Genomic DNA, 26153 nt, shown 5'->3' with positions numbered 1-26153 from the left:
TCCTTGTGGTTGATCCTGTGCCTCCCTCCCACCTTGCTTGCAGGCAAGATGCTCAAAAGGCAACAAAGCTGCAGCTCGTAGCACGCTCCCAGCAATGCCCCGGGGTACCTGGCAGGCATCACACGTATCTCGGTGTCCTTAGACAGGCATGGCAAAAGCTGTACTGCCACAGAAGCATGACGGCTGCTCTCTGCACCCTACCAGGGCAGCTGCCAGCCTGAGAGCTACCTACCAGGGCCAACATGCTGCATGCATGCCGTATTCCCTGTGGTGACCGGGCCCTGAGCTCCCCTGCTGCTGGTGACCGAGTCCCAGCAGCAGCACAACAGCACAGGATGCAGTGCTGCGTACGCGTGTTGGACCTCACAGCTCTTTTAGAAAGTTATGAATATACTACAATGAAAGAACAAGCACTAATAGTAGTGACCAAGGGGTACAACTGGTGAGGAACATGGTACTGAGAAAAAAGCTGCAGAGAGTTGCAAAGCAAATGTCTTTTGATACTGCTGACCACAATGCAATAAATATTTATATTTGATAGTTCATTCCCCAATACAGAAAGTGGGAGAGCAAAGGTATGAGATGAGCTACGAAGGAAGTTGCAGGACAGATTTTTGCAAGTCATGGGGTTATGCCAATCCCTAGGAAATATTTGACAGGGCCCATGCTTTCAGCCACAGGGGTGAGGACATCTCATATTCCGGTTTCAGAAATAACAACATGAAATGACAAAGACGATGACTGACTTGGTGTCCAACTGCAAAGCAGTTCAATCATCTGTTTGCTCTCAGAAACAGCCAGGTCCTCCCGGGAGGACACTGGAGGAGCAGACAGCTATTATGTAGAGGTTAATGTCATTGCTTCTGCAGTCAGCGATCAATGTGAGAAGGTGGCTTCTCCTGCCAGCGCCTTGCAACACTGACAGTGGCTGGGACGTTTCCTCCTCTGATGCTTGGCTTCACTTTCAGAGGGAATTCAACAGAACTACTAAAAGACCCACATCAAGCTCTGGAAGAGTTGCCAGCAACACATCAGACAATGCTCTCAGGACAGTAAAGCCCAGTACCTCCGATGGGTTGGTAGTGGCCCTTCAGAGCTATTTCTTACTGTTATCATGTGCATGTGGCAGACAACCAGAACCTGAGACCCTTCACGTGTCGACGGGAGGCCAGACAGGGAACCTACTGAACCCCTCAGTTGTTTTTTAGCAAACCTGTTATCAGTGAGACTCGCTGTGGGTGAGATAACAGCAAGTCACTAAGTAAGGGGATAAAATTCCAGTAAACTGGGATTCTGGTGAAGCTGACAGGCTTCTGAGTACAACAGCCTTCGCCACCCCTGCGTGCGATGGCTGTAGGTCCCCAGGGCTAACGGTACCATCTGCAGGGAGGCAATAAACCCATCAGCTGGCAGCTGTGTAGGACTTACCCCTTTAGGCAGTCCAGCCAAAAAGAGAATCCCAACCCATCCTGCCCTGGAGCCGCTCACCACACACTCGGTACCTGTCCTCCGCACACACAGGTCCCACGCACCACACCGCGGCACCGCACTGCAAACGCTCCCAGGGCAGGGACGACCAAAGCAGATACTCACCGTCGTCGCGTACTGAATGTCCTTCCAGATGGAAGTCTCCCGGGAAAGGTCTGAGGCCTCAAACAGGTTCTCCAAGATAACTTCTCCTATCATGTCGTGTCTGGAGAACCTGTCAAAGTCAAAGACGCTCAGGTGGAGCTTCCTGCTCGCCAGCTCCTCATGGGGCACAGGGAAGTGGAAGGACTCATCGAAGGTGGGATTCAGAGTCTTCCTGTGGACTCGTGTCTGGAACTTGCGCTTTCTGTCGGGCAGGAGGTAGATCTTCACATAGGGATCTGAGCTGCCGCAGAAGTCTTTGGCTGGCAACTCAAAAGCCCTGAGAATTCGGACAGTCAGCGTCTCATTCTCGTAGTCATACTTGAGAGTGAAGTTAATTTTCCCACAGGTTTTTGCTGCCTCTTTTTTGGGGTCCTCAGAGTCAACAGATTTTTGCTTATAGAGTTCGGGCTTAATGCGACCGATGCTGGTCGGCTGCTCAGCCACAGCGGGTGGGTCCATGCCGTAGTCCATGCTGGATACGTGCATTTGCCGAGGAAGGTGCCTTTTGAAGGAGATGTGCCTGCAGGAGGAAGACACAACAGCTGTATGGTTTTCCGAGGACATTTCTCTCCTTTTTCTCCTCTGGACTACTAACGCCAGGAAAGCAGGGAGAGCACAAGAACAAGTGCAACGGGTGCTCCTGACCGCTATACAGAAACCATGTACCTTATGGAAATGAACACTGAAGGGAACACCTCCAGTGGTCAAAGGAACCGATCCAGCGAATTTCCTAACTTTCAGAGTGCTTGCAGCAAGCTGCATTTTTTCACCTGTTACACAAGTAACAGTCCACAGCTAAATATATGAGACCCAACAACTCCTTAACCAAGCCATAGACAACCCAGTGTGGAGACTCTTTCCCACCCTCAGTCCTTACACTTCCAAGATACTGGCACTAAGTTTCCCTCAGGCAAAAAAAACTTTTAAAGTGAGAGAATCAAGATCAGCTCAGAAAGTTAGGTTTTATTCTGGGTATTGCTGCTTCCAAACTTCTCCAACAGATTCTCATCAGAAACCAATAGATAATTCTTGACAGGGAGGAACGCACAGCCTCATCTGGAAGCTGTCTCTTGCCTTGAGCTCCCCTTCAGCACAAGGGAAACTGTATGTAAGCAAAGCTTTACCTAAGCAAAGCATGAAAGCTTTCTGTGGACTCATGGCATTATTTCAGATTATCTGGTGTTTACAAGAGCAGTATATGGAGTTATTTAACCATACTAAGAACTTGTACAGCCAGGGCATTAGCTTTCGGTGATACGTGGTACTCGGAGACCTCACTTCTCCTTGGCAGGTTCCTCAAAGGCATTTTGGCCTGGGCTAGGCTGGGCTGTGAGTCAGAGATCCCAAACTGCTGAGGTTGTTGCCCAGCATCCGCGGGTCTGGCTGCCTGCCTGCGGTTCATGCTGGGCTCTTTCGCTTGAGAAAGTGAGTTTGAAACCTTTCCACATACAACCAAGTCCCACTTTGTTTGTCCTAATTCAGACAGGCTGAGCTTTTGTTTTCTCCTCCATTGGAAAGGTATAATAAAAGCAGAATGAGTGTGTGCAAGACAGAGAGGCAATCAGCTGTCCAAAAAGCGGTGCAGTTAAATAAAAGAGTGTGTGGCACAATTGCAGCTGGCACCATCTTGATTTTAACTCCAGCTTCTTCAAACAGAAGGCTGTGATCGGTGCCTTATTAATTCTGCAATACTGCAGCCAATTTTCTGAGCAATGTCTGTTTTCGCAGTTGCACTCTCGCACACATCATGGGCATGGCCAACAAAGCAAGCAGAAGTGCTGGGGCCCAGCCAGGACCCTGCGATCACCCTTTCCTGTCCCAGTTTCACGGCCTTCTGTGTCAAGGAAGAGGTACCGTATTTCTCAGTATTCTTGCTGAGAAGGTGGCCCAGGGTTCATGCGGCCTTATCCTGATTTACTGAGTATGATGTTGACATCTCTGTCCCTGGCTGAGACAGAGACACACACTGAGCACAAGCACTGAGCGCAGCTGGTTCTAAGCTTGTGCAGTGAGCAATACATCAATTCTGCTTATCTAATTGTTTCTGCTAGGAGCCACAACAACAAGAGAAAGCAAAAAGGTCTAATTCTGTCTGACAGCATACCATCATTGATACTTCAGCCTGCCTCTCATGTTGGAACAAAATTAAAGTGGCCAAAGCATACTGACGGCTTGACACAATGAGGTCAAGTCACAGTAATAGGGCTTGAATCCTTGATTTTTTTAAAAGGGCCCACGGTAAGCCAGGCTTAACACATTAATTGGTTAACGACCAATCTTTGGAAAGTACTCCAGCACGTAGGTGGGAGTGCTTTCTTTAGCCTCCCTGAAGGTATCCAAACCTGAGGCTCCATTAAACGCTTCTCCCGCCCTGCCAGCTGCCCCGAGGCGCAGCATCCCTGCAGAGCACTGCGTCCCGCTCACCTGGTGGAAGATGCAGGCTCCGTTGTTTGCCTCTGGATCCGCGTGCGCCGCATGATGTGGTCTTTCATGGACATCTGGACCTCTGCGGGGATGTCTGGCGACGTGTGGCTGATCTTCACCGCTGCCTCCAGGAAACTTATGGCACCCGCGTCCTTGAGCTTGTCTGCCATGTTCTCCTTATTGCAGCCTGCCTCGCTCTGCAAGACGGCCAGGTTAGAAGAAATGACCTTGTTCCTCCAGGGAACCCAGCACAGCTTCCAAAAGAGAAACAGAAAAACTGCCACCAGGGCCAGTCCACACACAATAACTATCACTGCAAGGAGGCTGACGGAGAGCTCTACAGGGGGAGAGAAGGCAACAGTGACAGGGAGAGGGGAGGAACAGGAAAGGAGAAAAGAAAAGAAAAGAAAAGAAAAGAAAGATGGTGAGAAAGCCATAAGTAAAGGGAAGAAATGGTCCAAACTGACTTATATCACGACTAATGGAGAGCTTTTAGCAGGTTCTGCAAGCAAGACTCAAACCCAAGTGAGCATCCCCTGACAGATTCGGGCCCGCTTCCTGCCCCAGACACATCTGGGGAGAAATGGGTGTCTCCAGATGGCCAGAGCTATGAAGTTTTACACCGTGATGCTTAGACTGGCTATAAAATATCATCCTTGGTTTGTTTTGTGGCATTGGCAAACTGCTGGGTCTGAAATCAAGAACTGCAGAATTGCATGATAGAAACAAGCTCCAGTGCTGTACCAGCAGAAACTGCCTTTTTGCTTCATACCACAGGTGTTCAGACACTGTATTAAAAAAATCTGTCTACCATGATCCTGGAAGCAGATTGTTGTTGTACTATCAACGCTCACATCTCGTCCAGATGTGCCCATAGGGAATAAAAAGTAAATACCAACAAGCTGCTGGTGCAGTGAAACCAAACATAGAAGGAGGCTGTACAGAAAGTACTACACATTCTCCCTTATTCTGAATAGCACAGAAGCTGTGTATGTTCTCTGACTCTCTGAGTCACTTTTACCTCATACGCTATGTATTTCAGCATTTCAGTCTTTTTCTGGAGAGGAAAGAGCTTCCATACCTATGGCTGAAGAATCAGGAAAAAAGGAAGATATATAGAGAGATATATTTATATATGACTAGGCTGTGAAACGGTTCACAGCACTTCAAAAAGAGAAAACATTGGCTATTTTTAGTTCCTTTCTTACGGTGTATGAATTCCCAGATTCCCACCCAAACCAAAATTCCAAGAGTCCAGAATCACAAAGAATACCAGTCCCTGAAGATGAAGACAGGTTTTGCTCTGGAGTTAAGTCTGCAGCGTCAGGACTACGGATGATTCAGTTGCAGATTGCTACGAGTTCATGGACAATTCCTTGATTGCCTGCTGTGTTATTTGTAGTGACCAGTAAAGCCATACTCCTTAAATTACCTAAGTGCAAGTCAGGACAGAAAGACAGGCAAAAAGATATCAAACACTCCAAAAGTTTGTACAGAATAACCGTTACCTCTTACTCGCCTCTATTTATGTGTCTGCTTGGACCATAAACGTTTTGCGTTGCCACATGAAACAGACAGCAGCTACTTAATTCACTACCTGAGATCTGAGGAACAGGGCCGGTGCCCTGTGTATTTCTGAATTGTGTAAGTGGTCACAGCTAAAATGACTCTTCGTGAGTGTAACAAGCCTCTTGTAAAATCAGCTGAAGGGAGGCAGGACCCGGTGTAGCTGCTAGAAAGCGAGCGCACCGTGCGTGGAAGGGGCTCAGCAGGACACGGCTGCTCTTCTCCTGCGGCACGGGGCTGGTTCCCAAAGCGGAGCTGAGACCCCTGCTCCCCCGGAGCGGAGCCCGTGCCGGGCGGGAGGCGTGGGACGGCGGCCCTGCCGCAGCAGCCGGCAGCTCGCACCGCGCAGCGGGACACGGCCGCCCACGGCAGCACCCCCAGGAAGGGACCCGGGCCCGTTCCTGCTCCTCGGCATGCGCGCAGCCTCCCTCGGCAGAGCGGCACAGAGCCGCCCTTTGTCAAAGCTGGTTAAGACCGAAGTTCACGGCCCCAGGTATGAATATTTCAGTTTTGTCCGTGTGAGCTGACAGCACCTCTTTAGATCGTGTCTAAATGTCCTTAAGGCAAACACCTTCTCACTTCCATGAGCTCTAAGAAATGCTAGACTCACTCAAAAACTGCATTTAAGACAGTATCTCCCACAAAATCCATCCTTACCAGGCAGTTTGGCTCTTCGAAGATAAACTGGGAAACTCAGCATCTGTGCTTCGTCATAGCTAAGATAAATGTGATCCCTGACATATGCTTTACCTTAAACAGAAGCCATAAGAAGACCTTCTGTTTCCTTTGGTCATATAGTTTAGTTTTGTACAGCTGTAATAAGACATCTAATGTTTATGGCTGAGAAAATCTATGAAATATGAGGAAAGACTAAATTTTTATCTTGACAAAATAGCCGAATTTAAAAATCTTTTTAAAATAAAACCAAACAAAAAACCCCGCCCCAACCACCATTGACGAACCATAACAGCAAAGTATTCAGGAACCCATTTATATCATCCAACTTTGCTAACATGCTATCTGGGAATACAAGAGCTACTATATATTTAGGATTTTCGCATCAGTTCTTATAAGTGAAATCTCAAGGAAGCATCAGACACAAAATGCGACATCTACACCGGAACAAGGCAGTTCTGCTGAACACCTGGGAAACCATCTGTTGTTTCTGATATCCCAGAGGAAATGCACCATTTTTCCACAAAATTACCTAGCTTAGTAAATTCACCGAGAGCTTGAGGCAAAGCTTCCTGACTGACCACAGGTTCTTAGACTCGAAAGGAAGGGCTGGAAGCTGCCAGCAGGTGCAGATGGAAAGAATAAATGCCATCCAGAAGTTTTTGCAACTTTTCCTCTCCCTCACCAGCCTCCTGTACAGGTCAGACCGCACCATTTATTTTCTGCTGTAGCTCCAAGGTGGAAATACAGATCACTACTGGCGTGAATAAATAGGTCCCGTCTTATTCAATAATAAATAGGATTGTACGAGTCAGCGGTGGAGCTTCCTTAGAGATTTGGCTAAATGTATTCTCACCAAAGCAGAGAGCACAGAGGTACCTCTTTCCTACACTTTGAGTTAAGTCTTGGAATTGTGCCCAGGAAACTCAGTGCCAAACAGTTTCATAAGAAAACTTAAGAACCTGGACTTTTTGCAAATATGTCTATGTTGTTACAAAGGAAATAGTTGCAATGCAGCATCTATCACTGCCGGGAGTTGTTACATGACAGAAAAGTTTCTGTTAAGATACTTCTGCCCATTCCAAGAAGTTACATAACATGCATGACTCTGCTAGCGCACCAGACTCATTAATGGAAAACATCAGAAATAATCAGTTATCCCTTCTGAAAACCTGTTGCCAGCTTGAGAAAGATCTTAGTTCATGTCACTTCTTGCTCAGTTGGCATTCATAATGTATTTGACAGGATTCACAGATACTTTTATGCATGACCTCCTACTCTTTCTTCTGACAGCTCACATAAAACACAAGTAGAAGGGATCAGGATTTTACAGACATTTTTTAAGCATCTGCCTGGGAAGAATATTGGTTTGTCTGACGATGACATTGAATCCCCCAAGACTTTTTCGTGACTTATTAAACTTAAATATCAGTTGGACAGAGTTGACCTTAATTGATTTAATGAGCGTTCTCTTATGAATTTGAACATACCAGTTACTTTTAAAAAAATACCTAGTATTCAAAATGTTATACTTTAAATGTCCTTTAACTTACAAGAAACCCTAAAAACAAGATAATTCCTCATCTAACAGAAAATGCCCCAGGGCCAGAGGTTGCTTGGGTATTGCTGGCATGGATGGAGGTAAGGCCTGTTCCCCCAAAGACTTCTCCAAAGACAGAACAGACCAAAAGGACACTGCAGCCCAGAGGAAAGATTAGCTCATTTGTTTACAGCATCCCACCCTGTGCGACATTCCGAGCCCAGGCTTCCTGAGCGGAGGGTGAAGAGGGATGTGTCTGCGTCCGGCAGTAAGGAAGGGCTCCGTCTAACGCAGAGCGGCACCGGAGTAGTTCAGCCTCTGCTCTACCGAACGTCTCCCGCGCTGCAGCCAGCTCGCTGGAGCCCCCCGACCACTCGCAGCATCGCCGTCCTCAGCAAGGGACAGAGGCACGCTATCGCTCTGAGAAATGTCCCGTCTGAGGAAAAATACAACAAGAACTATGTTTCTATTCTATTCTCCTCTAAAAAAATAACAGTGAGTTATTTGTCGCTTTGTTATCAGGTAAGCAGGGCAATTGAGGTGCAGAGCAGCTTCAGCCATTCCTCACCCTGGTCTTATCGAACTCAGTGCTGGTACCTCATCCTAGCCCAGCTCCCTTGAGAGACACGGGGGAAATTGCCATGTTGGAAAATGGGTTGTATTACAACCTGTAATTGAAAAGATAAAGCTTAAAAGGAGGAGGTGGCAAATACAAATTAACATGGCTATTTTCCAGTCTCGCTCCCCCGTGGGAGCAAGAGCTGCTTCCCAGAGGAACCCTCAGCTGGAAACTGCTTTTGGCTACAGAGCAGCAGTGACGAAGCTCTTGCATGACTAACGAGGAGGGAGAGGAGAACAAGCAGCAGGAAAGACATGGACATGGACATGAACATTTACCTGCATGAGCTGATATGCTTAGGATAAGTCACCAAGCTGTTATTTAGCTAGTGGAACACAGACAGCTCCTTCAGGGATGGTCTGCCTCACTTATGAAGGTCTTTTTGAGGCAGAGGATTAGCACAGTATGTAAAGCAAAAGAGAAATTGTGAATTTGTGACACCCTACGTTTCTGTGTGCACCTGAACTCCTCGGAGAACTGAGACTTTGTCCCAATCCCTACAGACACAAAGCACTATTACATCCCACGGCAACGCCCCAGAAGTGACCATCGACAGCCACCACCAGCAGTCCTGGTCCTTCGCTGCAAAGTGGAGACCTTCACCAAAAGCATTTCCACACCAGGAGAATGGGGAAAGGCTCCTCTTGGCCAGGAATGAGCTTTTGATGAGTTGTGCCACAGATTCCTCATCAGAGCAGCTGATGGAGAGAGAAACAGAGCTTTCTAAACCAGAAAGCCACTTGCCACCAGGACAGACACGGGCACATCCACGGGAAGGCCCATGGATCATGGTCTTTGCTCTGCTTTCCTTTAGTGAACAGGAGAAAGCAAGCTGTACCTGAGAGGCTAATGATAAATGATCATTTATCACCACTTACGCAGTAGGAGGTACTGTTAAACATCAAAATTGAGTCAATGGAGATGCTGATCTCCCACCCCTGCAGCCTGGCATAAGGGAAAATAATGAATCAAAGTCTTCAGAGACAGCACAAACAGCTTAGACCGACTTGTTACAAAAACAACATTGTGCTTTGGGTTTCTTGCAGCAGGAGTGGTTATGTATCTATGAAGGAAAGAGGGATGAGGGCGGTGAGAAGCTGGCTGGGTGACGCTCAGGAGCTGTGTGTCCCAGGACTCTCCCTGTCCCGTGGAAAGGGGCAGCAGGGCAGCACGGGCAGCACCGTGCTCCCGGAGCCATCAGGAGCAGTGGCAAGACCAGCACGACAATGGGGACATGCAGGGACACCCCAAGTCAGTGGCAAGGGACGCAAGCTGAGAGACCAGATCATATTCAAGCATTTAAATACAAACCAGTTTCACGACCATGAATATTTGGTGGAGGACTCAAGCAGTGGAATGCCCTTTGACAGAACGATCTCACTGCAGAAAAGACCTGAAGCCGGCAGCGAGCAATGGGGATGCCAAGAGCACAAAGGAGACGGTCTGAAAGCTATCAACTTTACCAGCAAACGATCTCGTTTCTCTTTTGACTGGACTTCTTGGTTTGTGTTTTTACTGGTTTTGTAACATCTAAAAACCTTGCTATTGAATCTCACAACAAAGCTCACAGAATTGCTCAGAACTATAAAACTTCTGAGAAGGTCACTACTTTCTACTGCCTTTCAAATAAAAGATGAGATGGCCCAGGGCAGGACAAAGGGAGAGTGGTGCAATTTAAAACTGTGAAGCTAAAAGCAAATGTAGGAAAGGGGGATCATTTCTTGGTTAGTCCAGCCCCTCCCTTGCCCCGGTACCCATGCACTTGGAAAGCAGCTCATCAGCACAACTATCCATTTTGTTTCATCTTGGATGGGAACTAATTAAGAGAATATGGTGGAACTACCTTTCAGCTTTATGTCCCTGATGACTTCATAATACCTAAATTGAGTTACCAAAGGGGATAATTAGCAAAGTCCAAACAGAAAACAATTAATAATATGACAAAGCCATGATTACAACAGCCTATTAACTGCAAGACAATACTGGTCTAATTATGGCAACATCATTGACTTTTATTACTGTGAAGTAGCTTGCACTATCATTAAAGAGATTCATGGATAACTCTGAGTTTAATGTGAAGAGTTATATTTAATATCTTGAAGATGTAATTTAGCTTTCCTTCCACCCACTCCCCATAGAGAAAACAAAATACGTTTGATGGCTCTCTCAGCAGTCCAGCATCTATTAGTCATTCCAGCTACCTGTTGGATTTAAACAAAGTTTGAATACCACGAGTGGAAGTTCAAGGGGGCTGAAAAAAATTAAATGCTATAGGCTGAGGCCCAGCGTGGGGCCAGGCTCATGATGGAGGAGCTCAGCTGCAGCGGCCACCACCCACCAGGACCTGTGCCCCTGACCCAGCAGTCCCCTTCCCGCAGCCCCCGGCACCTGCAAGAGGACAGATGCGTTTCTGCGGGCCCTGGAGCACCCTCAGCACAGCCCCCTCACCAAAGCAGCGAGGGCACCCTGACCTGACTGTCCGCTGAGGCTGGGTGCCGGCAGCACTGCTGCCACGGCACGTGTGCTCCCACCGCTCCGACATCATGTGCAGACCCAGACAAAGCCTCTGACCTGATCCTGCCAAGAGCAAACGGACATCTTCCCTGCAAGAGGTTCTTACTTGTTGGTTTTCTGGTGGTCAATGGAAAATCCTCACATCAGGGAGAGCTCTGGCTCGTTTGTTCCCCACTACGTTTCTTTCAGCTGAAGAAGCAGCTCCCAGCTATTCTGAGCTATGACTTGGAGCGTGTAACATCTTGCCACAGCAAATGCTCCTGGAAGAGCAGTTACAGGAGATGGCAGAGCCCAGAGGTAGGGTGTGATGGTGATGTACCTTAACCTCGCTTGTACTGGCTGCACAACTGGTTTTCCAGTGTAATATATCAACCATTGCTCATACCATGTCAGGAGATTTTTCCAGGCTTCTCTGTCCATTTTTGCTACATTTTCCTATTGCAACAGTGCTTGTGAGAATATATTGTTCTGTTTTGGTAGGGCTTTGTAGAGATCACTCATTGAAATGATGGATTACTACGAGAGTTATTGCTGGAGGAGAAGACAGGCAGCTCTGGGGCTACAAAAGACCACGTGAGGCACCCACCAACTGCTGATCTAATTTTCTCTCCATTGAGAAGCATCAGCAATGTAAGTCTGATTAGCTGAGGGCTGGAAATTGGGCATGAGAAACCGTGGTGAAACTTGGACGCCTGAGGTGGGGGCAGAGGGGACCACAGGACAACACCAGGGGAAAAGGAAGAGGTTTCCATTAAATCCTAGCAATAAACATGTTTATTTAGCAATGCCATTCAGCTTTGAAGCTTTACAGAGGAAGGAGCAGGGACTGGATGGAACAGAAACCGAATATTAAACCAATGCAGCAGCACAGTATGCAGCAGCACCACAGCAGAGCAAGGGAACTACCCCTTTGGGAATATAGCTCAGAAAAAATCCCGCAAGGCACCATGGAGTTTGCAACAGGAATTTTGAAAAGGAAACTGGCTGTCTTATAAATTGTGAAATGCTGCGTTGGATGAGAGGTGAGCTGCAGTGCAGCAGCGTGTAGTTCTCAGCCAGCTCCTTATCCCCTCCCCAAGCATGCCACAGCCGTGGGAATGGTAACAGAGCAAATAATAAAGATCAGATTGTCCCTGTCACCAACACAGCTTCAGTTCTTGTATCAGCAAGCAGCTCTATTTAACAGAGCCCACAGTTCAGTGGGCGCTGGGGTCTGCAGAGAACACGACTGCAAGAGGGAAGCATTGCAAGCCTGCTCACTAATTGCCTCTGCTCGCTGGGATTATGTCCAGTGTGCCAGTCCTCTGCTCATGTCTTCATTGTCACATCTTCAGGCCTACTCGCTGCCATTTGGTTGTCATTTGAAACTTCAGCAACACTTCTTTTCCTGATTTACTGGTTGTGTTCTCTAGGCAGCTATGAGCTATAGGAACATGTCCCGAAATATTCTTGAGCAAGACAAGTCATTAGCAGCTGTCACTTCAAAGTCTAACTGCAGTCAATTTGCTTTTCACAAGCAGCCTAGCAGCACAGGAGCTGGATGTGTTGTGAAGCACTGCAGCAGGCAGGGGCTGCTGCTTCCACAAGTTCACAGAGGTGTGGGTCCTTAGTGAGGGGAAAATACTTCATCAAGTTCTCAGCAGATGTTAAAGGACCAGGTCAGAAAACAATTATGGATTGAGCAGAGCTTCCGTCGTCCTTCAGACGTTATCTCATGCTGCGGGTGGCAATAAGGGTTGCAGAGCAGCCCCCATGTAGCAGCGAGTCAGGCAGCAAGACCTGGACAGCACTGGGGATATCTATCACCTGCAGGTCCACAGGTTACAAGCCCGTTTTCTTAGACCCTCCAAACTGCTCCTATCCAGGGAGCAATCCGAGCAACAGGAGCAAGTGTCAGCTGTCACTTACGGCTCTACCTGCACCTACCAACACCCTGCGCAGACCAACAGGAGCTTGGCTGCTTGTCAGCTTTCCTTGCAGGGGGACAGGGAGCGTCGCCCCGCCGAGGACAGTGCCGCATCCTTCGAGTACGTGAGAGAGGAAAATGAAGTCACAGAAATATTTGGTACCACGACCCATCCAGAAAGAAACAAATCAGGGTGTGTTTGTCTCTTGGTAATGTAAGCAAAAATTCACTGATTATTCCTCTCAGCTGCCCAGCGCAGCACAATGGTACGAAATATCCGCAGAGACCCTCAGCGAGTCCTGCAGCGTGCACACTCCCACGACCCTGGTACGCTTTACAGAGTTTCTCTAGGTGAAGGCAAGCAGCGGTTCCAGCTGCTTTTTGCTGTGGAGCATGCCCAACTCTTGTTTTGTTACTCTATGATGTCGACCACAAGTAATTCCACACAAGACAGCACGATGAAGGTGAATTGAAAACAATGTGAAAGCAGGAAGTTTTCACAGATTGTTTTACACAAAGAGCACTTTCACACTCAGTTCATCATATGTAGCTCAATGGCAAACTCCCTTCTCAAACCAGCAGAGGGGTGGAAATCCTCATGAGATGAACGCCGCAGATGTTCTGAGAGGAGACATTCACAGAGTCTCTGAGATGTCCCCTTGGAAGCTCTGCAAACTCAACCTTCCTCCTGCACAAAGCTAAAAGATGTATCATCCTGTTCATATGCTTCCTCAGTCCTTGGACACTGTCTTACGCTATCAGCTCCCACCAGCTTCCTCCTGCCGGCACGGGCTCCGCAGGAACCCAGACAGAGCCTCCTTGTCTCCTGTGCACACGAGCTACGTAACGGATTATAGGAAGAGAGAGACATGAATGCTCAAACTGGCTATGCCAAAGTTTCAGTTAGATGGAAAAAAACTTCTTAAAAATTAATTTGCTGCTACCACAAGGTTCCTGCCATGCAAGAGCTTATTGGAATGCAAACTATAAGCTTCAAAGGGAAGGATGAATCAGAAGCTATTTTGAGAGTAATTATATAAGATTATAAAATTCAAACCATCTCATTATTGCACGTTAAGTATGAAGACAACCTGCTTCATAAGGAGATCTTGCAGGGACCCAGTGTTTCAAGCAACTATGATCTATGGTCCAAGTGCAAACAGCAACCTCATAACTCCCGTCCAGACAAAACTTCCTTCATTAAGCAATGCCAGGCCTTTTTTCACCATTTACTGTAATTCTTTAGGAGATGCGCTTCTATAGCTGGGAGAATAACTAGAACATGAGACATGGACAACTTCATGCAAAGTTTTGTTCCTTTAACAGTTGTGTAATTTGTTGTCCTGGAAACCAGCTATCAGCTTGTTAGTGACAGTACTTGCAAATTCCCGAATTTTATAAACTCCAGTTCAAATTAGAATTAAGGAGAAAACATTTAAACAATAAATTTGCACATGGAATAAAGTACTATTCCAGCAGCTCCAGCCACAGCCGCAAGGAGCAGCCTGGGTGCGGGTGCAGCCAGGAAACTCAACTCGGTTTCCCCGTGCTGTGGTGGAGACTGCGGCAGCTCATCGCTGCAAGAAGACGGGGTCCTGGGACACCCCCTGCGCAGTTACCTGCATTGTGCACTGCCTGCAAGAAAAAAAGAGAGTTGTTTTTATTTTTGCTTACATAGCCAGGCTACAGCTGAAGCTCTTGCTATGTCTTGGCTTGGAGGAAGCAGGCGCAGAGGTGGGAGGGCTGCGAGCTGCTCGCTCCCTCGGGGAGGGCAACGCCTGTGCTGTCCTCGTCCTTGCTGCACCCCCGTGCCCAGTCCCTCAGGAGGGACCATCACACGTGATGATGGTCTAAGAGAGCTGATTAGACAAGTGCATTAAACAGAGAAAAGGTGGGGGACATAGAGGCTATCATACCCTTTACTACCTGGCGTTTTTCAGTTTATGGTTTGGTACTTTTATCACCCAGGGAACAGACAGTAAATGCACTCAGATACAGGAGAGGGAGGTGCACCGGTCCCCCAGGCTGAGTTCAAAAGAGCAGAAGAAAATCTGAACAGAGTAATTCAGAGGGAAACACCAAAGGTGATTTTCAAGTGCAGAGTCAACAACGAGGTACTTTACACACATGTACGTATATATAATAAAAAAAGAAAAAATAAACATGTACATATGAAAATGCGTAATACACCAAACAAAAGAATGCAACGTAAGAGGAGATCTCGGTAGCCTGGAGCTTGTGCTTTGCTCACTGAAATAGAATGGAGAAAGATTAATTGCCAGAAAAAATGCAAAGGATCATGAATAGCTGACCAGCAAGACGTCTGCATGCCTGCTACATACAGGAGAAGCCTCCACCATATCAGGTTCTGGACAGCCAAAACACAACTGCGAAATACCATGCAACCTTAACAAGAGCTCAGCGAAATCTCTGCTAAGCAGTAATACCAGATACGAGTGACAGAAGGATTGCCACAGGAATTGCTGAATTGCCGTGGCAAGATATACTCAGTTCCTTGTTCATTTAGACTGTGGCAACCACAATGTCAAGCAGGTTGAAAAAGTCTTAAGTAGTCCGCAATCAGCCGCAGTTCAGACCACGTTAACGGGCAGAACAGCCTGCAGCTCGTGCGCACTGAACTCGCAGGGTGCAGGGCTGCAAACGGCCCCGCTGAAAGGGCTGCACCACCGTCCACCTAGAGACTTCTGCTTACTGACCACCGCAAGTCAGACACTCCTGTGCCTGCAGCCTTTTCCTGGTTTACGTATTAAAGGAGACAGGCCAAAAAAAAAAGTTCTTTCCAGCCACAGGACTTTTTGGATCTAGGGCCATCTTCTACAGAGGAAAGAAAATCAGACTTTTGAGCTTAGAGAAAGACAGCCTGTTCCTTTCCCTTAGTCACCTTCCTTCAGATCAAAGGTGATGGGTAGCTCAGTGAAAGCCCACATAAGCCGAACATCTTTAAAAACCCAGATCAGATCATGGCTGAAATGGATTAGAAACAGAAAAGAAAACTCAAATCTGTCTGGGTGGGAAGATCCAGCCAAAACATATTAAAACACCAAGGTCAGTACTGGAGACAGGGTTAACAAGCCACCTATCACTTTGGCTGCGGGGCTTTTAGAAAAGCGGCGGGCGCAGCAGTCACACTCGCTGTGCAGCGCAAGTCACTGCAACGTCTGGAACAGCTCTTTGCAAAAGGTCTCGGCACAGCTGGCGGAGCCCCGCTCCCTCCTCTTTACGTCCCCCTGCGTGGGAAGGAAGCCAAGCCCGACGTGGCTGCAGAGGATGCCCAGGGACAAACGTCTGTGGCAGAGGAGGTCTCCGACGCCACGGGCGGTCCCCAGGGCTGGGGTGCTGCCACAGCTCTCTCCTCGCCGGTGGCACCCGCTCCCCAGGCAGACGTGCAGAGGCAGGCGCAGCGCCGGCACGCTGCTGGGGACGCCGTGCAGAAGCGCTCAGTGACCCCGAGCAAGAGTCGTTCATATTGCAGAGCCGACACGGCAGCAGAGCTCATGCCGGGCAGAGCCGAGCAGGCGGCCAGTGCAGCAGCAGGCGACCGTGAGCACACCGACATCCTCGGCGGTGCCGCCCCAGCCTCCCGCTCGGAAGTCGGCTCTGCCGATGGACAGTCCCTAACCCGTCCTCGACATGGGCTCCCCAGCTGGGACCTGGAGACAAAACTCCCTTCTTCCACCGTCACCTTGCCCACTAGTGACTACGAGCTTCACACACAATGCTGAGAGGCCCGTATCAATACCCAGAGAAAATAACTAATACACATTAAAACGGCTGTGCCCCAGCAGAACAGCTGGACCGGAGGAGACCGATCAAAGGCGCCTGAAGACCAAATATGTTGGTATTCAGGGGTTATTGACCCGCCTGCCGATTCGGACTTTCCCTCCAGGCTGCATCAAAGGCACATCTGTTACTCAAACTTTTGCCGGCTTGTGCACCCAGAAGGGGAACTTTGAGCTGTCAGGAATGCAGCATTTCTGTTATCAAAAGTGACAAAAAAAGAAAAAAAATTGTTCCAAACCAAAGGAAACATTCCCCAGTGATTAGGTCGCTTTGTGTCTTAATCAGCTGTTCTCTAGAGTATTATAAATGAGATAGTAAGAGTTGTCATTGCTTTATGCCTAACTGATGACAATCCAATGAACTATTATAAGCCACACTGCACATAATTATAGTACATAGCTGTGTGCTAATCCCATGACGTTTTATCACAATATGCTGTAGCAACATCTGTAAACGACTCGGCAGTGCTGAACACACACAGTGTCCCTGGGCTGAGGTTAAATGACACTGAGCATCATCTTCCTCCCATGATGTGACCCCGTACATACAGCACCTGAGCCAAGCACTGAAGATGTGCCAGGGAAGCCTTGCTGAGGCTGTTCAACATGGGGGGTAAGTCTCTATCCAGACCTGCTGAAGCTGAGCAGAGCTGGGCAGAGAGCAAAACACCATAATATGGACACTTCTGGGATGTAGAAATACAATTGCATTTCAAGATCCAATGCAAACAAAACAAGCAAAAGCTTTTCACTGTCACTCTGTCTCCCTTAAGTGACCAAAGACCCTGGACCTTAAAATTTCCTTTCAAAAACTTAGTCAAAGCCGTGACTGTTGTGAGACATCAGAGAGGCCAGGGTCAGCAGCGCTTCAGTGTCCAGGCTCGCCGTGCCAGAGCTGCCGTCTCTCTGCCCCTCACTTTCTACAGTAAGATTCGGTTTTGGGGAAATGCTTCCCTGCGGCTCCCTCTTTGATTCTGTTTTGGTTCAAAAAACCCTAAAATCAGGCTGCCCTGAAAAGATCCCAGGATAAAGCCTGACTGGGAGCAGAATCAGGGTCTCTTCCCATCCCAGCCTGCAGCCCTGGAGGGTGAAGCCTGCCGCGAGTGCTGATCCTCATCCCAGCACGGGTGCCAGGCAGCCTCCAGCCCCGCGATCTGGGGTCGCGTGAGAGGACACAGCCTGAGAACCCGAAAAAGCAGAGCTCAGCCAGGGGAGGGCAGAAAGCCCCAAGCGTGGGACAAGGCGGCCCAGAAAGCTTTCTGGAGGCTTTCCTTCGGCTGAGTGCCCCCCGCCCAGGGACACGGAGCCCCTCCAGCGCAAGGGGGCTCCTTGACTACATGAAAGCATGCTGGAAGAGCTTTATTGCCTGGACCTGCCCCACAGGAAACCCAAAACAGGAGATGCAGGATTCATCCAGAACTCCCCTGGCTCCAGATGCTGCAAATACTGGGTGATACACAGATCCGTGTCCCCAGGAGGTCAGGTTGCCAATTAAAGCCATCTAGACCCAGTATGACCACGTAAGCCTATGTCATGCCCTCTTTCTCTCTCTCTCAGCTTGTCATGCTGATAATACCTCGCACACAAGAGAGTCTGATCTGCATGGCAAAACAGCACCAGCTTGTTTGAAGCAGGCTCTGTGCAGGATGCAGAGCAGCCGGGAAGGATCCCCCAGCCACCTACGTGCATGGGACTGGCTGCTTGGTACAGAGAACCTGCGCTGAAATGCAGCTGTTATGAAAAAAGCATTTCTTTGTTCAAGCTTGGCTGAATGATCAGGGAACTTCCTCCCTGAATGGCTCTGCTCCCGTCATTAGCTGCTGCTGCTGCTTCCATTAGCTTGTAACAAAGACAGAGATCTTTAACCCCTAAAATGTACTACGCAGCTGTCACGCATGCAGGCTGGACTGCCTGATCCTACAGATTTCTTAAATTCTAGGATTCTAAGATTCCTTTTTCCCTTTTCCAATGACTGGTATCACTCCATACCGTGCAGCTCAGAATCCTTTTAGCATGAACATTTTGACCAGAGACCAGATTCAGAACTTAGCTCAAATAACTCTGAGGAAATGCTCGCAGAGGTCCAAGAGATGAAGTACTGCTTATGGAAAGAATGCATTGAAGGAGGTGCTCGCTGTACTCACCTAACACTGTGTTGTTACAAGAGCACATGCATTTCTTTGCAGCAGTTACAAACATGCATAGAAAATCAGAGTAATACTTACATTACCAGAGACACCGGTGTGCTAGAATTTCTGGGCAATTATTATTCCATGGAACCAAATACTCTAGGACTGTATGTCTTAATGATGGTTTTGAAAAGGCTTGTATGAACTGAGCTGCTGGCATCCTGCCCTTAGTCTTCGGTTTCCTGTGATGTTGTCAAACACTAAGCTGCTACAGCATAACAAACTGAACTAAATATAAAGGTGGCCTTAATTAGCATCTGCAGTTTCACAATGTACAAGACACCCTGCAGGATAACTTTCTTTTTTCTATAGACATGGAAAGTGTACAGTTAATGTACAGTCACTCCAAATACCCCTTCTCTGTCCCTCTAGGATGCCATTTTGCAATGTACAAGTATAATTAAAGACAATGCATGGCAGAGAGACAAATCACATCTCTCCCAAGCAACTGCCAGCATAAGTGACTGTTATGTTAGTGAGTCCACTGGATTGAAACAGTAAGGGCTGTTACAGACAAGCTTCCTGATTTTACAATATACAGATAGGAAGGAAAAATATGTATTAGCATCTTTGAAAAAGAAATAACAGATATTAAAGCTAGAGAAAGCTGCCTAACCAACATGAGATGGAAACCTGGGGTCCTAAGGAAGAATATGCGATTGTACCTAGAAACGGGAACAGTAAGAAGAAACAGGTAAGAAAAACAAGGATACTTGAAACAATAGTTAAATGAAAAATTGTATCAGACGTGAGATCCAGTTATGGTTCTGTTTTTATCTCTGAACAATGAATGCACACATGTGAGACTATACGACTGTTAGTGAATACATGGTATATGCAGCAGGCTGTGCACATTGCACTGGTATGACTTCAGCAAAGCAAAGATGTCAAGCAACAAACACCTGCAAACACAAAAATACCAGCTTCTCAGAGTCATCCCGCAAAACAATGGAGAAGATCAGAGTCAGGCTATGCCCTGACTTGAACTAGCTAAAAGCACATGCTTGGTTTCAGTGAAACGTAGGGAGAATACTGAAAGCAGAAGAAAATGTTTCAACAGCAAAGACAGAAACTGCTGAAGCAAAATGTTTGTTCAGGAAAAGAGGCTCCATATTATGAAAAAAGGCAAAAAATTAACAAAGTAACTTCAGAAATGTGGACTTACCAAAGAGGTATCTGCTCCTCAGCTCAGTCCCTGGTCACTGTCCTCAGCCCGCTCACACACTCAATTAACACCAGCAGCAATCTGGCTGCCTGTTTCTATGGAGTTTTAAATGCTGATCCCTGACTATGCATGAGGCTACTGCAGCTGCACTGGAATAGGCTCCGAGGTCCGCAAAAAAACCTACAAACATGATCAGCCTCCCTGTGCTGCTTCAGCAATGAATCAACCAACAGCAATTAGGAAGATGCAAACCTGCATCTACGCAGAGAGGTACTTACAAAGCTCCTAAACATACACGCACCACACAGCTCCATAGGTGCATTTTATTTACCAGGACCATCACAGTGCATAGCCAGAGGCAGCTGTAGAGTCATAGATCCACACACAATACATAAGCAGAGACACATGTTCACAGACAGGCTATATAATCCATTTTTCCTAGATTTACGCTGCTGGTCTTAACCTTATTTTAATATAGTTTTGCAAACCTTCCTCTGGTAGCAAGGTTTGAACCTGACACCTTCAGGATCAGAGCACAAACCTGTTTTACTTGAGCTAAAGAGCAAATCTGCTGCACACAGCTCTAGCTTGCTCTTTTCCTGCTGGTGGACCAGATGCTCGCAGAGGAAGGCAAGATCCATTTTGCAAGTGCATTACTCCGTGATAAGAAAGATCTTCGCCCCAAGGTGCTACTCACATGCCTGGCCTCTGGAAACACAGGCTTCAGCGATGAATATTAGCTTTGCCTGGGTGGCTTCAGACATGTTTAATGTTATATTTACTTAAAATACACTTGAACAGTGATTCAGAAAAGTGTGTTATTACAGCTGGTAAGTAAATTCAAGACTTGCCCATATGTCACAGGCAGTGGCTGTAGGCATCCCATATCAGTGAATGGGCATGTCATCAATTTTCCTATTAGTCAAACTATTCTATCAAGGGATAATTTTTTTCCAAGAAAAATACTCCAGAAGCAATTTCTCCATATAAAAGTGATCTTTCCGCATCAACATTCCTGCAATGAAAAAAAACTCTATTGCACAAAAATTCACCCCTTTTTCTGCCTGCAGCAAGAACACTTATGTACTTGTGGGTTTAACATTTTAACAGTATTTGTGAAGTGCCAGGAGGGTGTTCAATGCTGTACAAGATGTACTGCCTGCATCACGAAATTTAAAAAGAACAGTTCACACAAAGGGCAAAACACTAAATGTGCTCTGAATTATTGCAGGATTAGAGCACAGAAGGACAGCTGACAAAGTGTGCTAGGAAACAGAAATTATCGTAAAGTCTCTTCTGGTTTTGCATTTTCCCCAGCTGTCCTTTTTCTTCCTCTCACTTCAGCTTTCATATCCTGCACTAGGAAAGCACTAGAGCATTTTGCTGGGGTGAATCAATGCGTAAGGAAGGGTTTGAGGAGGGTACACAAACTGTGCCGAGATCAACAGGGACTGCTGTGCACGCAATCCTATAATGACTTTCTGGGTAAAAACTGCGGCACCTCTGCACATCATCCATTGTATCCTGTACTTATTCTACAGGGCAGTGAAGCTTTTTACAAATGGATACACTGAGGCAAAAACAACTACTTAATGTTATTCAACGAAAGTCGCAACACAGTAGTGCTGGAGCTAGAAATCAAACCCAAGGGTTTGCTCCTGGATGTTTTCTGATCCTGGTGTAAATTCCCTCCCGTACCCATGCATCGTCCTTTAAAGTCAGCAAGCATCACAAGCCACAGGCTCCAGTCACACTCCACCAGCTCTGCACGTTCATTTCAGAATGATCATTTTGTTTTTAAATCTCTCTGTGGAGTCAAGCTCCCATCTTCTGTACCATCCCCTGCTTGGCATGACCTCCCAGGACTGGCTGGCAGCCTCTGTCCGCAGCCAGACCCGGCACTGTGCACCCACGGGGAGCGGGACCTGGTTCAGGCGAATGTTGGGAGTGAGTCGGTAACGCAATTCAGTCCAAACTGAGCGACAACCTGACCGTGCAGACAAGCACACAGCACACTTCATGGTGGCGAGAGCTGTGCAGGGCATGACGCAATGCCCCGTACCCAGGGAAGCTGGCAGGCTGGAGCCGAGCTGCCCGCAGCAAGGACCGTGGGCTTCGTACCCCTGGGAGCAGCCCTGGGCGGGAGCAGTCAGAGGAGAGCTCGCTCCACCGCAGGAGCTCGTAGTGGGCCCTGGGGAGCCGGAGTTGGCACCCTGTTTCCCAAAGACCCTGCAGCCTGTTGCTCTCCAACAAGCAGCTCCGCTCCCATGGGCAGAGGGACCGGGTGACATGGGGGTGGCTTGCTGTGCCCAGCGCAGCGCTCCCGCGGGAGTCTGGCAGCGTGGGCTCCCCTGCATCGTCTGCCAAGTACTCTGCACTTCAGTAGGGCTTGTCCACAAATTCTCTCAGCTATATCCTAGAGCACCCGCTGCACCTCCAGGGCAGAGAAATGATGTATCCATATATTTAAGGCACATCACAGCAGTGGTAAATGTTGTCCCTATATCACAGGCATTTCCACTGTCTACAGCTTATGCCTGTGTACTAGTCACACTCACAGCATCACTGCACAACAGCTGAGGACTGGCAGGGAAGAGAGCTATCAGATGGAGGGAGCTACGGGGGAGGATTTTAGATAGGCACAACAAAAGGATGCTGCATCTTGCTCAATCTCAGGGCCCACAGCCAAGAGATCAGTTCTATTCCTGGCACCGCCACGGGCCAAACTGCAGGCAAAGCTCACCGTCGCATATCCACTGACGCATCGATACCAAAACCTTCCTCATCCAAATACCTTATTTTTCTGACATACTTAGCTGCTGGATTATTAGCCAGCAGCAGCAGCCTGCAATGCTCCTTTGTTGGGTGTACAGTAAGGTATGGCATACTGGAGAAACGCTGCAGCTATATTTCTCTTATTGACTTTAAGTAGGAGAATCAGCTATTATATAACCCGAAGTACAGAGAGTAGAGGAGCATCTACTTTATACACAGTAACACTTTCCACATTCAGTCCAAAATGGTTTAAAGAAAAAAAAAAAATCACTGCATAAAACCATACTCTGACATATTCTTACATAAACTACTCAGTAATATTTTTACATTCACAGTTTTTTTCCACTGTCAGATGCAGTTCAAGAAGGCTAGTGATACCTGGCTAATTTCTTTGCAACTTCACAGCATCCCCAGAAGATACTGCTCTCCAATACATGAAACACCAGAAAAAACCAAGCCACCTCTCAGGGTCTAATGGCAAGCAGAGCTGTGCAGAAGCAGCCCTGGCTCCCCGCTTTGGCAGCATTAGAGTGCTTTCGTCTGCCTGCTCACAAATGACGCAAACTTCATCGAGACACTTGACAAGCCAAGCTGATTCAGCCATTAGCTAATAGATTTATCCAGGAGGTAACAAACTGACAGAGAAGCCGTTGACTTCACACGATGATGACAAACAGGGCCGATCTTACTCCAGCAAACTTTGCATCCAGGCTGCCGGGGCTGTGCTGTCCAGCATGGGTACACTTCAGCAGGACCCAGTGCTCATGCTGCATGGCTCCTCTGACTCTCCTGTCGGTACCGGTATGGCACCCTGTCTCAAAGCTGTATCACTGCTCATCTTCGCACAACCTCACTTTTTATTTGCATATCTTTATAAGGAAGGACTCGCCAGATCTGAACATAGGACTCCAGGTAGCCGACAGCAAATTCACTTAACATAAGCCTTCAGTGTAAAATGGACAAAGCACAAATGCAGATAATTAGGTAAACATTCAGACACTAATGGGAAAGGTATCTCACCACTGTAACTGTTACATTAGTTAGCACTTAATGCAAACAGATTTGTTTCCCTTGCTGGAACAGTTTTACATCCAGGCATTTGAGAAATATTAGTACCCGTTGGGCCCAAACGGTGTCCTCAATGCTGTCTAGACATAAAAATGGGCCCAGTCGTGCAGAGCAGAGACAACAGTAATAGCTGTTAATGCACCCGGTGCAGTCAGCCAGCCCAGCATGACTTGCCCAGGGCACTGGGGTAGAGGCTGACACTTAAACTAGAGATCAGAGCAGAAAAACATTTGAGATGTTAAAGGCATATGATGATGTGATTGCGACCTGAAAATGAGGTCCTGAACAGGCTGCACAAACAAATGCAAATCTGTCACATCAGGGCAGATGGAACAAGAGCAGTACAGGTATTCCTGCTGCACAGAGTCAGGAAAACGTTAATTTTTGGTACCAAAGTAAAAAATTACGAAGCAATGCAGTAAGTTATTTGCAATAGAGAAAACAGCCACACTGGATGCAATGCATAAGGACAGTACCAGCAGTGGTAAGAGGCCTTCAGAACAAGCAGGTATAAAGCAAAGTCATTTTAGGATGACAATGAAGTTACAAGCAGAGCAGGATGTGAAAGGAAGGTGTTAGGCTGGACTTACTGGCAAAACAGTGGTGGAAGCACCACTGCAAGCAAACAGATGGCAGAAGCCCAGCGAAACCGGAGAGCTGCCAGTGTGCTCGGGGTGCCAGCCACATCCCGGCGCGAGATGCTGGCAGAGGGCGGCGGGAGAAACTGAAGCAAGAGGACACAGAAAGCCTTGGACAGGGATTGATGGGCTATGGTGCTGTGCCTGGGCTCTGCACAGGTGTCCTCAGAAGGAGAGAAGAAAAGTTTCTGAAAACTTATGCTGTGAAATCAGGCTGGGTTGGTAGATCATTATCTACAGAAACCTTAAAAGAAGCACTCTACGCAAATGTTCTAATACACAAACAACTTACAGCATGTTATCAATAATGTTAGTGCCTCAGCATGTGAGCCTGGGATGTAAGCTCCCCCTGCCAATGTCTTCTGAAGTTACAGCAGAAGACGACCTCTCTGGAACAAGAAGCCGTGAGCAGAAGCGTACAGAAAATGAACCACTCTGCAATGAAGAAATGCCCCTTTGCTCTTGGAGCAGGATGCTTGCTCTTGATTCATCGCTGACATGCCAGTGTGTCTGCCTAGCTCTACAAGCTGGCGAGGAACAACTTCAGGCAGTTCTTAGGGAAAGTAAAACAAATACATGAAAGTACATTAAGATCCCTTACTGGTGAACAAAAATCCATGCAAGTCCCTCCTTTTCTCAAACTGGGATAACAGCAATCAGTTCCTGTCATCTCAGTTACTTAAATAGGGGGTTTGGTGCTTTTTGTTTTATACAGGACAGGAGTCTATGTTTTTAAAAAAACACGGAACTTTCACAGAAACTTTATCTCATTAACCTCCTCCTCACCAGCACGTAACACCCCGTCTGTCCCCCCTGTGCAGCGATCCCCATCAGGCTACACCAGTTCGCATAAACAGGTGAGGTAGTACTTGCACCCAAAACTTCACAGTGGAACATGTGTAAAGGAAAATAACCACACAGCGATGCGTGCCGAGACCGATCCCCCCGCGCCTAACACGGGGCTTGCAAACATTTCCCTCCCCTTGCGAGAGTCCTCCTGCCTTCCTCCGGCTGTTGGCAGTCACAAGCACTACTGGAGCAGACAGGACCAGAGTACTGTACCTGGCTCGGAGATAATCAGGCTCTGGTCGGAAGGCAACAGGAGGAATTCCCTGCAAGTGTCCAGGTCCAAGCTAGGCAGGCTTTTCTTCCGGCACAGCTCGGTGACAATGCGGACTGCCTTCTGACAACGGCTGTCATCCTTGGTACCACTCATCTCCCACACTGCATCCTCCGCTATACCCCTCTGCTGTCTAAGAAAGTCACACTAGGAAAAGAGGGTTTGTTTGTTTTTAATCACACAAACAGATTCACACCAGTTCCACCCGCTGGCATGGCAGCACCCTAAGGGACACCCTGTGCCAGGCAGTGCTCCAGCTCCACAAACCCTCCTCAGCATTCAGACCTGGGAGTCTCCGGCCAGCCTCCAGAAACCACAGCTTACTGCAGTGCTGCCAGTGCTCCTGAGCCTGATTGCCTGTGAGATCAGATATCTGTTTACTGCCAAGGCGTGTTCCTGACAAAGAACCTCCTACCAAATTCAGTTTCGTGCCCTCCATACGACGTTGTTAAAGCTGCAGCCCAGATAATTCTTTTTAACCCTTTCATTGCTGCCCCATCTCCGTTCTCCAGGTGCAGAGTT

General features: G+C 47.7%; 1 protein-coding gene across 1 annotated transcript in view; it reads right to left on the bottom strand.

The window, feature by feature from the left end:
• Positions 1 to 25786, bottom strand: part of SYT6 (synaptotagmin 6) — a 38571-nt gene extending 12785 nt beyond the window's left edge. The window contains exons 1-3 of the mRNA XM_050911368.1: positions 25574 to 25786; positions 4057 to 4393; positions 1594 to 2152 (exon numbers count right to left, since the gene is read on the bottom strand). Of these exons, the coding sequence (XP_050767325.1) occupies positions 1594 to 2152; positions 4057 to 4393; positions 25574 to 25727 (1050 nt within the window). The 5' untranslated portion in view covers positions 25728 to 25786. The remainder of the gene's footprint in view (positions 1 to 1593; positions 2153 to 4056; positions 4394 to 25573) is intronic.
• Between the last annotated feature and the right edge of the window lie 367 nt (positions 25787 to 26153).

The sequence above is a fragment of the Gymnogyps californianus genome, chromosome 27, assembly GCF_018139145.2.
Source record: "Gymnogyps californianus isolate 813 chromosome 27, ASM1813914v2, whole genome shotgun sequence".
Classification (NCBI taxonomy): domain Eukaryota; kingdom Metazoa; phylum Chordata; class Aves; order Accipitriformes; family Cathartidae; genus Gymnogyps; species Gymnogyps californianus.
This window is presented reverse-complemented; position numbering and strand designations above follow the sequence as displayed.